Raw genomic sequence first — 13,293 nt, 5'->3', positions numbered from 1 at the left:
GCGCCTCCTCCTCCTTCTCCTGCAACAAACAGCCGCGTTACGGACAGCCACGGGAGCGCAGGGCCCTGGGGTGGCTGGCCGGGCTCCACTGGGGGAAGCGAAGGATGGCAAAGGCTCCTGGAAAGCAACCCCCCCCCCATGGGCCAGGACCGACCCAGCCCCAAGGACATCACCCCTGGGCCCACATCCCACTGGCCACGGGGAGCACAAGTGTGGAGGCAGCCGGCAGGAGTGAGGCGCACCCCCGGCACCGCACAACGCGGCACGGCGCTGATGGGACACGGCTCCGCAATGCCGTGGGCACGGTGCCAGGCGGGAGCCCTGCGGTGACGGGTCCTGCCATCCCCAGCCCCTCGCTGTCCACGTTATCCCGGTGCGGGGAGCACACGCGACCAAGGAGCGTGCGGAGCGCTGAGCCCTTCACAGCACACACAGCTTTATTGCACCGACACGTGGGGGCCCACGACGCCCCGGCACCGCAAACAGCACACCAAAGGGGAGCTGAGCCCCCAGCACAACACACAGCCGCGGCAAGGGGCACACAGCAACTTCGACACACAGCTGGCCACAGAACCCCCGAAGGGTCTGGGCACCCGGGGCCTGCTCCCAGGGCATGAAGCAAAACCCATGGGTCTGCAGAGCCGGCCCGCAGTCCTGCTGCCGTGAGAGCAGCTGAGCTGTGCCAAGGCACGGGGTCCTGCTGCCCGGCTGCACCCGGAGCCTCTCCTGGCTGCACGCCCCAGCCGTGCACTCCACCAGCCACATGCCACCACCACAGCCCCGGGGCCTGCTGCTGCCACAGCATCCCACCGAGCTCAGATATCGAACATCTCTGCCTCCTTCTCCTTCCAGAAGGAGAAGCTGCGGTCGATGTAGCGGCAGATGTCCTCGTCACTGAACTCCCCCAGCTCCGAGACCAGCTGGGCCGGCTCCTTGCCTCCCTGGGCTGCAGCAGTGGGTGCCAGACTGGGGGATGAAGGAGTCGACGCCGCTGCTGCTGTGGGCACTGTGGGGCTGTCCCCAAAGAACTCCTGCTTGAGGTCCTCGAAGCCGTCGAGCCAGCAGCGGTGGCCAGCCTCGACCCGCTCCAGCGCGGCACGGTGGAAGCGGCGGATGCACTCCCAGCTGTGGGTGCCCAGGCGGTCGAACATCTCGTAGCACAGCAGGTGCCGGAAGCGGCGCTCCTCGGGGCTGAGGTTCATCTCCAGCAGCTGGAAGTAGCCCAGCATGAAGAGGTCGAGCGAGAGGCTGTCGTAGGGCACGGGTGAGCCTCGGACATGGGGCAAGAAGTGCTCGGGCCAGTAGAGCACATCAGCGCGACTCAGCCGCCGGATCTGCCTCCCAGGCACCCGGTGGGCAACGCTCCTCCAGCGTGCCAGCAGCCTCCCCACCGCCTGCCGCTGCTTCCAGAGCCGCCGCAGCCGATCGTCCCCATGGGTGCGTGCACCAGGTGCCTCCGCCAGTGCCCACTTCTTCCAGTGCTCCAGGAAGAGGGAAACGGCGCGCTCCTTCCGTGCATCGATGCGCTCCTGCAGGCAGCTCAGCTCCGTCTGCACTGGCTGGCTGCGCCGCAGCACCCCGACTGCGTCCCCGTCCCCGTACTCCTCCTCCAGGACGGGCTCACGGGTGCAGACTTCCACGGGTGCTCCTGGGGGCAGTGACCGCTTCCGCTTGGTGACCCTGGTGCGGGGCACGGGGGCTCCCACCAGCCCCTCATAGTTGGCCTTGAGGCTGCGGACGGACACACCGCAGTGCAGGATCTCACGCTGGGCGTCCTGCTGGGTGCCGGCCGGGGCACCGGGAGGGGACCTCTGGGGCACGGCGCTGCTCGCCACTCCCCCCAGCCCAGGGCTCTCCCGGCCCCCCAGAGCAGCCAGCAGCACGGCCATGCTCCTCAGCAGCGCAGAGGTCTTGCTGCACCAGGCGGGCAGGTCCTCGGCACGGCCCTGCAGGCGCCGGGGGTCGAGGGAAAAGCGCTCGGGGGCCAGGGTGGCTGGGAGCGGCAGGAGCTGCTGCAGCTCCTCCTCCAGCTGCTCCAGCTCCGTCTCCACTGTCTGCACCTTGTGCATCACCTGCAGGTTTTCGATTTGCCTCTCAATGCGGAGAATGTCCTCCTCCGTCATGAGCTGCCCAAAGGGTCCCAGCATGCCCCCGTGGGCGGGGGAGTAGCGCCAGCACGGGGGGGACAAGACGCTCCCAGGCTCCAGCTAGGGCAGGAAAAAGGGCAAAACAGCTCCTGAGGACGCGCCCCGCAGCCTTGCACGTGCCAACCCCCCAGCACCGGGGTCCAGCAGGGGGCCAGGACCGCGCACGCCTCGCACCGCTGGTGGCCACATGGGACGAGCACTCCGGGAAGGGCTCTGCAGCCGGGCAGGGTACACAGCACCCACAGCACGCGTGGCGGAGCTGTCCCCTGCATGCAGCGGGGCTGGGGCTGTCCAGGCGCAGCGGGGAGCCGGAGGCGATGCCGTGCTGCGCCGTGTCCAGGAGACGGGTCCTGGGCTGCTGGGCCATGCCCATGCCGCTCTCACCGCACGCACAGCACACGGAGCCCCGCAGAGGGTCCCCCCCTACCTTGCGCCGCTGCTCCTCTTCCTCCTGCATGCGGAGCTGCAGCTTGCGCACCATCACCTGCCGCTTCCACTCGGGGATGGGCCGGCCCTGCTCGTCGTGGCTCGGCACCAGCGCCTCCGCGTCTGGCGGGCCCCCGGCCCCCGGCCCCGGCACCGGTGAGCTCCCATTGAGCACCGGCTCCGGTGAGCCCCCTGCCATGCAGCGCGGCAGCCCCACAGCCTCGGGGGTGGCCGGCGGGGTGGGCGTCCTGGTGGGCGATGGGGAGGATAGCGGCGACTCGGCCTGTGGAGGAAGGGAGGAAGGGAGAGTGGGTGCCCGCTGTGCCCCCCCAGTCCCACAGGGCTCAGGGCCCTCCCGCCTTGCCCCACACCACTCCACCACCTACATTGGCCCCTGCCTGGCCACTGCCAGAGAAGACAGTGGTGAAGCCTTTGCTTTGCGGCGTCGGCTTCAGGCTCTTCCCAGCCTTGATCTCGGCCAGGAGCTCCGAGTTGTCGCCGGTGGGGGACATCATGTTGAACGACTTGGTGCCTGGCGGAGAAAGGCATGGTGGGCAGTAAGGGCCCCGCTGCTGCCGGCCCCCTGCTTCCCCAGCAGATTGCGGACCACGGGGGTGACGGGGGGCCGGCCAACAGCCCCCCACACCCAGGAGCCCTTGGGACCCCAACAGACCAGAACCCTGGCACCCAGCTCCCCAGGGCAGCCGGGCAGCCCCAGCCCTGAGCGCTGCCCACCTCTACCCGTGAGCCTGGCACCGCGCTGTGACAACGGCTTGTGGTGACCAGAGGGACAGGACCGTGGCTGGCAGCAGCCCTGTTGCAGCAGGACAGCCCCGTGCTGCCTCGCAGAGGTCCTGGCGCCCTGCAGCCGCCCACGGTGTCCCGGTAGCAACGCACCCACCAGCCCCGAGCCGCAGCCGGGGCTCTGGCACCCTGCCCCGTGAGCACCCACCGTCCGTGCCAGCCATGCGTGCGTCCCTAAAGGCCCATGGTGCCGTGCCGTGGCAGAGCCCCTTCCCCACCGCCCTGCGCTCGCCCGCTCGGCCGCGCCGCAGCAGGGGCCAGACTCCTGTTGGTGCGGAGGGCCCAGCCGGGCGCTCGCAATGCCATCCAGTGCCACTGAGACCCCAGTCCCTGGGAGCCGGCGCTAATAAAGCGGGGGCTGAGCGGCTGCCAGCCTGCGAGCTGCAATCAGCGGCGGGGGAGCGGCCGGTGCGCTCACGTGGCGAGGTAATGCCGGCCGGCTGAGCGCGAACAAAGGCGCTCTGTGCGCGGGGCCGCGGGGCCGCAGGGGGCACGGGGCCCTGCCAGCCCTGCCTGGGCAGCAGCAGTGGCCCCACGCTCTGCTCCTGTCTCAGGCGGAGCCGTGCCGCAGCTCAGGGCTCCTGCTTGGCACCAAGCGTCACGTTGGCCTCGTGGCCTGGGACACGTTGGAGAGGGCTGGGCACCATTGTGCCTGGCCGGAGGGACAGCGGCCACCTTGGCCATCCTGCAGGACAGCCCCGCTCGGCAGGCAGCGAGCTGGCAGGGGTGCGGGCAGCGCTTCCCCAGCACCATGTTCGCTCCCTGGCCGCAGGGTGGGCCGGTGCTGGGGAAAGCTGCTGGGACCGGAGCTGGAATCCGGCCCTGCCATCTGCGCCCCATCGAGGCGCCCTGCTCTCGGCTGCAGGCGCTCCGTCCCCGCAGGCACTACCTGACCACCAAAGAGTAAAGAGCCGTGGTACTTACTCTTCATCTGTCTCAAAGCCTTTCCTTCTAGGGGGAGAAGCAGAGAGGCGGCACAGCGCGTGTAGCAGAGGAAGGATTTGGCCACCACAAGACAAGAGAGAAGAGAAGCAGCCAGCAGTGAGAGCAAGTGGGGGCGGGCAGGCGTGGGAGCCCCCGCGCCGAGACCGGAGGAGAGAAGGACAGAGAGGCTGTCAGGAGCCGTGCCCCGAGGAGCCGGAGCCCAGGGAGAGGAGAAGCACGAAGGCGCCCAGTGCTGGGGCTCGTGCAGCACGGCACCGCCGCACAGCTGGGGCAGGCGCTGTGCCCGCTGCCGGGCCCTGGCCCCCCGTGCTCCCCAGGACCCCCGACTTACTTCCCGTGGAGGAGGAGGAGCGACGGGGGCCGGTGGGGGCCTCAGCTGGCGGAGGTGGCGGTGGTGGCGGTGGGCAGGCGGTTTCGGGCAGCGGCGGGGGCGGCGGTGGGGGCGGCAGCTCGGCACCAGGCTTGCTCTCTGCCGGGCCCCCGTTGTGCATGGTGTCCGCGGAGAGGGGAGAGGCCTGAAAGATCACGGGCGGTCGTCACACGGAGCCAGTGCCACCGCGCTGCCCGCGGCACCAGGGCCCGGGCTCACCTCCTCACTGTGTGCCATCCTGCGGGGGCCGGGCAGCTCCACCGCGCTGGGCCCCAGGTGCTTATAGTAATCGCCCGTGCTTGGCTGCTTGCTGAAGTTCCTCGACCGCCTCGTGGAGTCGGCCCGGCGCAGGCCCTCGGGGCTGCCCTCGCGTGATGCTAGCTGCAACGGGGAGCGCAGCTGAGCGGGGCCACGCTGGGCTCAGCAGGGCCGCGGCATGGCCATGGTGCATGCCCTGGGGGGATGCGGGCTGAGCGTGGGGTTGGCTGCGGCCCCCGACAGTGCCTGGCACCGCGACCCCATGGCCTGTGCCTGGGAGCCCGGCTGAGCCTCCCCTGGGATAACCCCCTGGGAACGGGAGCGCTGCCTCCCGGCCCCACGGATTAGCTGGGAGCTTGAGCTTATCCCCGCGGGGCCGGAGCCCTGCCGCAGACCCGGCTGTAAACGTCGCTATTAAGGCAGTAAGACCTGCGGCAGCACGGCCTCGGCTCACCCCAGTGCATACCTCCGGGGCTTTGCGGGTCGTGCTGTGGAGCGGCCACACTGCAGGGGGCCGTGCCCACGCCCGGGTGAGGGGTCCCGCCGCTGTGGCACAGTCCCGTGCCCTGCTCCCTGCGCCCAGGGCCCCACTATTTGCATTTCTCTGTGCGCCACCTCCGCCCGAGGCATTTGCATGGTGAGCCTGGGCACAGCACGCCACCAGCAGCCCCAGCTAAGTCAACAAGTGCCAGCTCGGTGCTTCCTGCTCCGGCAGCCGCCGGGCACCGCGCCAAGCCTGGCTCTGGCTCCAGCAGCCCCAGCCCCAGCCCCACGGGTGGGTGCGAGGTTGGTGCCGCCCGGCCTCACAGCACCGGGTGCCCACACACCCTGGCACCAACAGTGCTTGAGCTCACACGCAACCACGCCTGCCGTGGGCAGCCCCGGGCAGGGCCGCTCGTTAGCCCTACGTGTGCTAACAAACAATGGGGAGCCCAGCACAGGCCTGGCACACGCTGCTCTGCCAAGACCCCATCCTGCGTGCCCCGGACCCCTGCAGCGCGGGGCTCTGCTGGTGCTTACCCACGCCTGCAGCCGTGGCCATACACCAGGCTGTCCCCAGCCGGGTGGTGGGGCCCATGGCTGGGGTCGAGGCGGACCCCAAGCCCCCTGCACCCAGTGCCCCCCCTGCCCCAGGCAGCTGCGCCCCTCTTACCTGTACGTCCCAGCTGAGCCCTCTCAGCTCCTGGCAGCGCCGGCAATGCCACCCGACACCTGCGGCGCAGGTGACACCGGAGCTGGGCACTCGGGTTACAGCTGCTGCCTGCACCCCACGCCTCCACGCAGCCGCCCACGCCCAGCTCGCCCGGGGCACTGTGCCGGTGGCACCGCTGGCACCACGTGAGCACAGCGCACGCCACCCACACGGCGCTGGCGCTCTGAGCCGGCGCAGTTCGGTGGTGGGGCATCACTGGCCCCAGCTTGCCGTACCCCTGCTGCCATGGCAGGCACTTGGCGTGCCACCCCCGGCGGTGCTGCCACTAGTTACTGACTGCCCATGGGACATGGGTGCCCGGAGGTGTGCCCACCCCCCCCGGCAGCCCCCCTGAGCTCACGGCCAGGAGCAGCTGGGCGGGGAGCACGGGGGGACCGTACCTCTCTGCGCAGCGCCTGGCTCTCCACGTGCCGCAGGTTGTTCTTGGCCCGCACGTAGATGTCGGCGGTGTCGGGGGAGGCGGGGGGCGCAGGCGCGGGGTAGCTGGGGGGCGGCGGGGGCGGGCGGGTGGCAGGTGGGGGTGGCGGCGGGGGGAAGCTGGGGGGTGGCGGTGGGGGGCCCTCACTTGCTGACCCCCTGCCCCGTGGCCGCGTCTCGGGATTCAGCATGTCCATGTACGCCTGCATGTCCGTCAGCGCTGGCTCGGGGACCCCTGCAGAGGGGAGGGGGGGTCACAGCAGCACTCACCCTGTGTGTTGCCCCCCCCAGCTCCCTGACCCATGCACTCACGGGCTGTGGGGGCCCCGTGGGGGCCACCCCTCTTCTCTCCGGTGCTCGACTGGCTGGAGTTGCAGGAGTCGTAGTTGGAGAGGGTGCTGGCGGGGGAGCCCACCTCAAAGCGTGCCTGGGGCGCCGACGCCGTGGTGTTGGGCGACGACATGCCCGAGTCGGGCTGCCGGCACTCCCCATCTGCTGAGGGGTCTCGCGACAGCACGCGGTGCTCCACGCTCTGCCGGCACAGCCGAGCGGTCAGGAGGTGGGCAGCAGCACCCAGGCCCTGCACACCCCCACGAGCCCCCCGCGCGCTGTGTCCCGATGCTGCAGGGTGCCACCGTACCATGTTCTCCACGGTGCGCAGGTACTTGGCGCAGTGGCTGTGGCCGTTGTAGTCGGCGAGGTCGGCTGCTGTGTAGCCATCCTGGTCGCGGATGCTGAGGTCGGCACCATTCACCACCAGAATCTGGCAGCACTGGGGAGAGGGGGGAGCGTGGCAGGGTTGATGCCGTGCTCCCCCCCTCCCCACCAGCACCCTCGGCCACCAGCACCAACCTCCAGCTCGCCGTTCTCAGCGGCGTCGTGCAGTGGCGTGCCGCCCCAGCCGTCTGCTGTGATCTCGCCCCCGTGCAACAGGAGCCAGCTCAGCACCTTGGCGTGGCCGCGGCTGGCGGCGAAGTGCATGGCTGTGGCCCCGTCGTCATCCCGCTCTGACAGGCTCACCGTCGTGAAGCTCATCTGCGGAGGTGGCAGATGAGCAGGGCCGCCGTGCCGTGCCGAGCTGTGCCGTGCCGAGCTGTGCCGTGCCCAGGCAGCACTTACCAGCCAGACGATGACGGTGTTGTGGCCCATCTGGGCCGCGGCGTGCAGCGGGGTCATGCCGTCATTGGCGCGCACGTGGGGGTCAGCCCCACAGTCCTTCACCAAGTACTGGATGATCTCGAGGTGGCCCTCCTGGCAGGCGAGGTACAGAGGGGTGGCACCGGTCTTGGTCTGGGCACTGAGAGTGCTGCAAGCAGAGCACGGCGCTGGGCACCTGCAACCCTCATCTGGTTGCACAGCCCGTGAGTGCATGGGGCAGAGAGCTGGGGGGGCGGCACAGGGTGAGCACTGCTGTGACCCCCCCCTCCCCTCTGCAGGGGTCCCTGAGCCAGCACTGCTTGGGGCACCGGGGACATGGGGGTGTGGGGCACAGGGGACATGGTCGCAGGGGCATGGAGGACACGGGGATATGAGGGCACAGGGGCACACTGGGCACAGGGGATGTGTGGGACACAGGGACCACGTGTGTCACAGGGCCTGGGGGGCACGGAGGGCACAGGGCAGGCAGGGCAGCACCAGCTGCCGGGCAATATGGGCTGGGGCCGGCCACCCCACAGCCCTGCTCAGTCCCCACACAGACACAGCGGCTGCCGCGGGAGGTCATTAAGTCAATAAGCTCGGGCTAATCGCATTCCTTCGGCTGTTTTTGGACACTGCAATCTAGCAGTATTTTTAAGTAAGCAGCTTAGGCACCAGCAGCCGGTGGGGAAGGGTGGACCTGCACGTTGGCACTGCCCAGCCTTGCTGCTCCCCAGCAGCCCCACTGCCGGGCACCGCTCCCCCCAGCCCTTGGCACCCCCGTGGCCACATCCTGAGTCATGCATCCCACGTCCCACATCCAGCACCCTGCATCCCGCATCCCAAATCCCGCTTCCTAAATCCTGCGTCCCACACTGCACACCCTTGCCATGCAGGAAGCTGGTTTTTAAGTGCGCCATAAAAACCTGTTGAATATTTAAAAAAGGAAGTGCAATAAATACTCTGCTCTGTTATCGCAGAGATCACGGGCCCTTAATAATTGATCCCTGTAACTGTGAGACGGGTGGCGGCCAGCACTGGCTCTGCGCTGTGCCATGCTGCAGGATGCCAGCTTTCCGTGCACCGCACTGGAGACTGGGACCAGGAACAGGGCTGGGGGCTGGCTAGGGCACAGCAGAGCCATGCACGGTTGTGGTGCGGGTGCAATGGGCACATTTTCAATCCATAATTGCCATTTCCCAGTTATGGGGAGGGGTTAATCCACTCGGGTGAGCACCGGCTGGGAGCCAGGCGCTCGGCGCTGTGGGTGAACTGCTTTGCCAGATGGCCACGACCCCACCCTGGCCGCCCGCCTCGCCACCAGCTGCTGCGGACCCCGTGGGGCAGCCGAGCCAGCAGCGGAGGTGCCGGGGACGCTGCGGCCTCGCTGCTGGTGCTGGCTGCCCAGCCTGGCACGCGCCCTCCTGCCCGAGCTGTGGCCATGTCCCGCAGCGCCCCAGGATTGAATTTCACAGCTGTAACAGAGCCTCCTGCAAGCTGCGGGGCCCGAGCACAGGGCGAGCAGTAAATAATTCAGGGGCCACCTTGGCGGTGGAAGGCGGGCGATAGCAGCAGAGTAACCCCAGCAGGGACATGAAATTCAATGTGAAAGCGCTGCCGCCAAGCGTGCTGCGGGGGTGACAATGCAGGGACTGAGCAGGAACCATGGCTGTGAGGGAGCTGGGCCCCGGGATGGGGAGGGTTAATTCGTCTGGGTGTGGGGGCAGCACAGGTGTCCCCCCGAGCCCGCACACCTGGGGCAAGGAGATAAAGAGCCAGGGTGGCTGGGCTGGGGAGGCTGCTTGCAGTTGGGTAGGTAGGTGGGGGGCAGCTGCTGGGGGGGCAGCAATGGGGGGCCAGCAATGGGGCCCAGCAAGGGGCCCTGCCAGGGGCCCTGCCGGTGGGATGGCTGTGTGGGTCTGGGTGCTGGTGCGGGACCATGTGGCACCTGGGGAAGGGGGTGAGAATGAGGCCAGGGGCAGCCTGAGGGGGTCCTGCCACCTCTCCATGCCCCCGATACCTGTGGTCCCTGCACCTGCTGGGCACGGCGTGGTGGGGAAGTGTGTCCCCACGACCCCCCCCCTCGGCCAGGGCCCTGGTTATTTATAGCAGCCTCTGCCCACCGTGGGAAATGAGATTAGGGGCCACGTAATCACATGGTGAGGCCTGGGGTGGCTTGGCGCTGTGTGCCCTGTGGCAGCCGTGCTGTGTCCCCAGGGCACGGCGGGGGGCGGCCACACGGGGGGCTGACCCCAGGAGCGGAGCGGGGCCGTGGCGGTGCTGGCCGAGCAGTGCTGCTGGGGCCGGTGGTGCCGTGGCCCTGAGCCCCTGGAGGCAGCGGGGAAGGTCGCCTCTGGTGCAGGGAGCAGCCTCTGCTCCGCGGGCAGCCTAATCCATTTACATAACGGCGGGCGGACAAAGGCGGCTGTGTTATCGCCCCGCGCCAAGAGCGCCGCGAACAAACCCTGCTGCATGCTGCTCGTGGTCGGCAGCTATATTTCTGTCAGTGCTCACTGCGCTCCTCCTCGCCCTTTCTCTCCGGGTGATAAAGAAGGCACAGCTGCCTTCCCGAGGTGATAATGCTGCTGTGTTGCCCTTGGAGCTGTGATGCAAGGGGGGTGGAGATGGCCGCATCTCCAAGTGGCTGGTGCCCAGTGCTGGCACCTTGCACAGCAGCTCAGGGGAAGGACAGGTGGCAGCGGGGCTGCCAGTCAGCGCGCCATCAGCTTGGCCCCTGTGCCCCCCTCGGCAGCAGGGGCTGTTACCTTGGGCAGTGTCCTAGGAGAAGTCGCAGGGAGGGGAAATCCCCTTTGGCCGCAGCGTAGTGGACCGGCAGCGCTCCCGTGTCCGTGGCTGCTGTGGGGTCGCTGCCTCTGAAGCGGAGGAGCCAGTCGATCACCTCGTGGTGACCGAATCGGGCTGCGAGATGTAGGATAGTGGCACCGGAGTTGTCTGTGTCCTGCGGGAGGAAGGGAGAGGCCTCGGCACCCGGGAGCACAGGCTGCCCAGAGCCTCCAGCGAGGGCGTGTGCAGGGGGCTGGGGAAGCTCTGTCTGTACCGAGCATGGGCGGCCCTGCAGGGCTCAGGGCAGGAGGGGATGGCCCTGGGAAGCAGGGGAGAGGAGACCGGGGCTGTAAGCGTGCCCGGTCCGTGCCAGGTCCCCACGGGCCCCAGCAGCAGTGCACCAGCCTGGCTGTGGGGCCTCGTCGGCTGCTGGTGGTGCACAAAGCCCTGCTTGTTCTCCCTGCTGCGGGGGCTCACCGCGCTGCCGGCGGCCCGGCTCCCCTCCTAGCTCCACGGGATGCAGAGCACAGCTGGCCCTGGGCCAGGACGGCACCGAACCGTGCTGAACCCGTCCTTCCTGCTTAATCACTTCTCCCACCCCTCCTCCTCCTCCACGTCACATGTTGTTACCTCTCTGCCAGCCCCGGGCAAGCTGCTTATCTGCCCCGGGGCTTGCTCTGGTTGTGTAACCCCGGGAAGGGGCTGGCACCCTGGGGTGCAGCTTCCACCTGAACCTCCGTGCCCTCCTCGGCTCTGGGTGGGCTCTGTCCGGAGCGTGCCAGACCTGCTGTCCCAGCTGGGTGCCCGCTCCGGGGGTGGCTGTGCCAGCAGCTCCCGGCCCAGCGCAGGGTCAGGGCCCAGCACAAGGTGCTGCTGCATGCCTACGCCCTCCTGAGCCCCCTGCCGCTGGGCAGCTCGGGCAAGGCAGAGCCCACGCGGGGCTACGGTGCTGCTGGAGGTGGCCATGTGGCTGTGGGTGGCCACGTGCCCTCGGCAGAGCCCATCTGTGACCTTCTCCCCATGGCCACCACCTCTCGCACCAGACCCACGCAGCCGGACACGATCCCGGAGCTCCTCACCCCGGCCAGGCCCTGGCTGTGGACCCCCCCCCCTCCACGGGGCGCAGCCCCTGCAGCGCGGATGTTTTGGGGACTTGGCTGCCCCTTGGTGCAGGCGTCTGTGGCCCTGGGAGCTGCGGTGGAGGCGTGGGGTGCCTCAGCCGAGCGGGGCACGGCGGGGGTCTCTGGGGCATGCTGAAACGCCCCTGGGTGCTTCCAGGCTTTCCGAGACCCCGCCGGGAGCCTCTCCGCGGCCGGAGGTGCCGGGGGGGGAGGAGGAGGAGGAGGAGGCGGCGGCGGCGGCGGCCCGGCCGCCCCCCCGGGGCCGCGCTCCCGTCCCGGCAGCCCGCCGCGCCCGCTCCGTCGAGCCCCGCGCCCCCTCCCCGGCCCCGCGGCCGCTCGCACCTGCACGCCGCAGCCCCCCTGCGTGAGCAGCCACTGCAGACAGGCGAGGTTGCCGGTGGCGGCGGCGTCGTGGGCCGGCGTGGCCCCGTTGCGCGCCCGCGCGTCGCCGCGCAGCGCGGCCTCGGCCGCCAGGTAGCGGAGGCAGGCGAGGCGGCCGGCGCGGGCGGCGTGGTGCGCGGGGGAGGCTCCGAGCGCGTCCCGCAGCCCCGGCCGCAGCAGCCCCGCCGCCCGCAGCCCCCGCAGCGCCTCCACGTCGCCCTGCCGCGCCGCCAGCAGCGCCCGCTCCAGCGCCATGGCCCCGGCCCCGCACCGGCCGCGCGGGGCCGTCCGGCCGCCGCTTGGCACTGAGCGGCGCCCCCGCGGCGCGGCGGCCCGGCCCCGCCGGCTCCTCCCTCCCCCGGGGCCGGCCCGCCCCGCCGCCCCCCCGCCCGCCCGCCCCGCGCCGCCCCGGCGGGAGCCCCGCCGTCGGGGCACGGCGGCCGCCCCGCCGCCTGTCGGACCCTGACCGAGACCGGGACCCGGGGCCGCGGCGGGGGCGCGGCGCCACCTAGCCCGGGCGCGGCGGGGGCCGCCGGTGTCCCCGGGGCCGCGCAGCCCATGCAGGGACACCGGCCCCGCCGCCCCGAGTCCCCGGCGGGCAGCGTTAACGGGCCGGCCCTGCGCGGGGAGCCGCGGAGCCCAGGTTTGCCTCCTGCCGTCGTCTCGCAGGCTGCGATTTCTCCCGAGGAGGGCCGGAGGTGACGGCAGGGCCGGCGCGGGGACACGTCGGTGGCGGCGGGGAGCGGGGCCGGGGTGGCCGCAGGGGGCACGGGGCCGGGGGCGCGCTGGGCCGGGGCTGTGCCCCCCGCGCAGGGGGTGCCGTGGGGCGGGGGCAGTCGCTGTGCCCCTCGGCAGCCTTGGGCGCCGCGTTTCGGCCCCGTTTTCAAGCCCTCAGGACGAGAAATTTACTTTCAGATAAGATCCAAGGCTGTGCCGGGAGCCTCCCGTCCGGGCCCGCTCTGCTGCTGGAGAAAAGAGGCGGCGGGGGGCGCAGGGTGCCGGCAGGGTGCCCCCACCCCTCGGGCGTCCCCGGATCTGCGGCAGCCGCAGGTGAGGGCCCCGCTGTGCCTCCGCTGCCCCCTGCGGGGCTGCCGCTGCGGGCACCGACGGCGGTTACCGGGGGCAGGCTCAGACGCCCCGGTCCCGGCCCCGCTCCTTCAGCACCGCGAACAGCGGCGGGGGCGCCTCCAGCACCACGGACAGCGGCGAGGCCGGGCCTCCCCCTGCCTCCCTGGCGGCCTCTCCCCACCTGCCCTGCCTCCCTCCCGCCCTGCCTCCCCGCCCGGCCCT

At 70.5% G+C, this 13,293-nt stretch overlaps 1 protein-coding gene across 2 annotated transcripts; it reads right to left on the bottom strand.

Annotated features, from left to right (window-relative positions):
• Positions 1 to 25: 25 nt before the first annotated feature.
• Positions 26 to 12,304, bottom strand: ESPN (espin). 2 transcript variants are annotated; one of them, XM_080563857.1, is made up of 12 exons: positions 11,965 to 12,304; positions 10,483 to 10,676; positions 7,700 to 7,886; positions 7,433 to 7,615; positions 7,221 to 7,352; positions 6,893 to 7,112; positions 6,544 to 6,815; positions 4,912 to 5,073; positions 4,654 to 4,837; positions 2,960 to 3,105; positions 2,575 to 2,856; positions 26 to 2,207 (listed from the first exon to the last, which is right to left on the bottom strand). In XM_080563857.1, the coding sequence occupies exons 1-12, from the start codon at positions 12,256 to 12,258 to the stop codon at positions 816 to 818; spliced, it is 3,648 nt and encodes a 1,215-aa protein (XP_080419983.1). In that variant the 5' UTR covers positions 12,259 to 12,304; the 3' UTR covers positions 26 to 815. The 2 variants fall into 2 exon arrangements, with proteins under 2 accessions (XP_080419983.1, XP_080419984.1); XM_080563858.1 differs by lacking the exon at positions 4,912 to 5,073.
• Between the last annotated feature and the right edge of the window lie 989 nt (positions 12,305 to 13,293).

Source organism: Anser brachyrhynchus (genome assembly GCF_964034855.1).
Source record: "Anser brachyrhynchus genome assembly, chromosome: 21".
Taxonomy (NCBI): domain Eukaryota; kingdom Metazoa; phylum Chordata; class Aves; order Anseriformes; family Anatidae; genus Anser; species Anser brachyrhynchus.
This window is presented reverse-complemented; position numbering and strand designations above follow the sequence as displayed.

Bases quoted from the DNA above. Each gene is read 5' to 3' on its own strand.
- ESPN (XM_080563857.1), bottom strand. From the start codon at position 12,258: ATGGCGCTGGAGCGGGCGCTGCTGGCGGCGCGGCAGGGCGACGTGGAG. The intron at 6,816-6,892 runs GTGAGTGCATGG...TCCCCTCTGCAG, and splicing joins CCACGGGGCCCCCACAGCCC to GGGTCCCCGAGCCAGCGCTG. The intron at 4,838-4,911 runs GTGAGCCCGGGC...GTGATCTTTCAG, and splicing joins GGATGGCACACAGTGAGGAG to GCCTCTCCCCTCTCCGCGGA.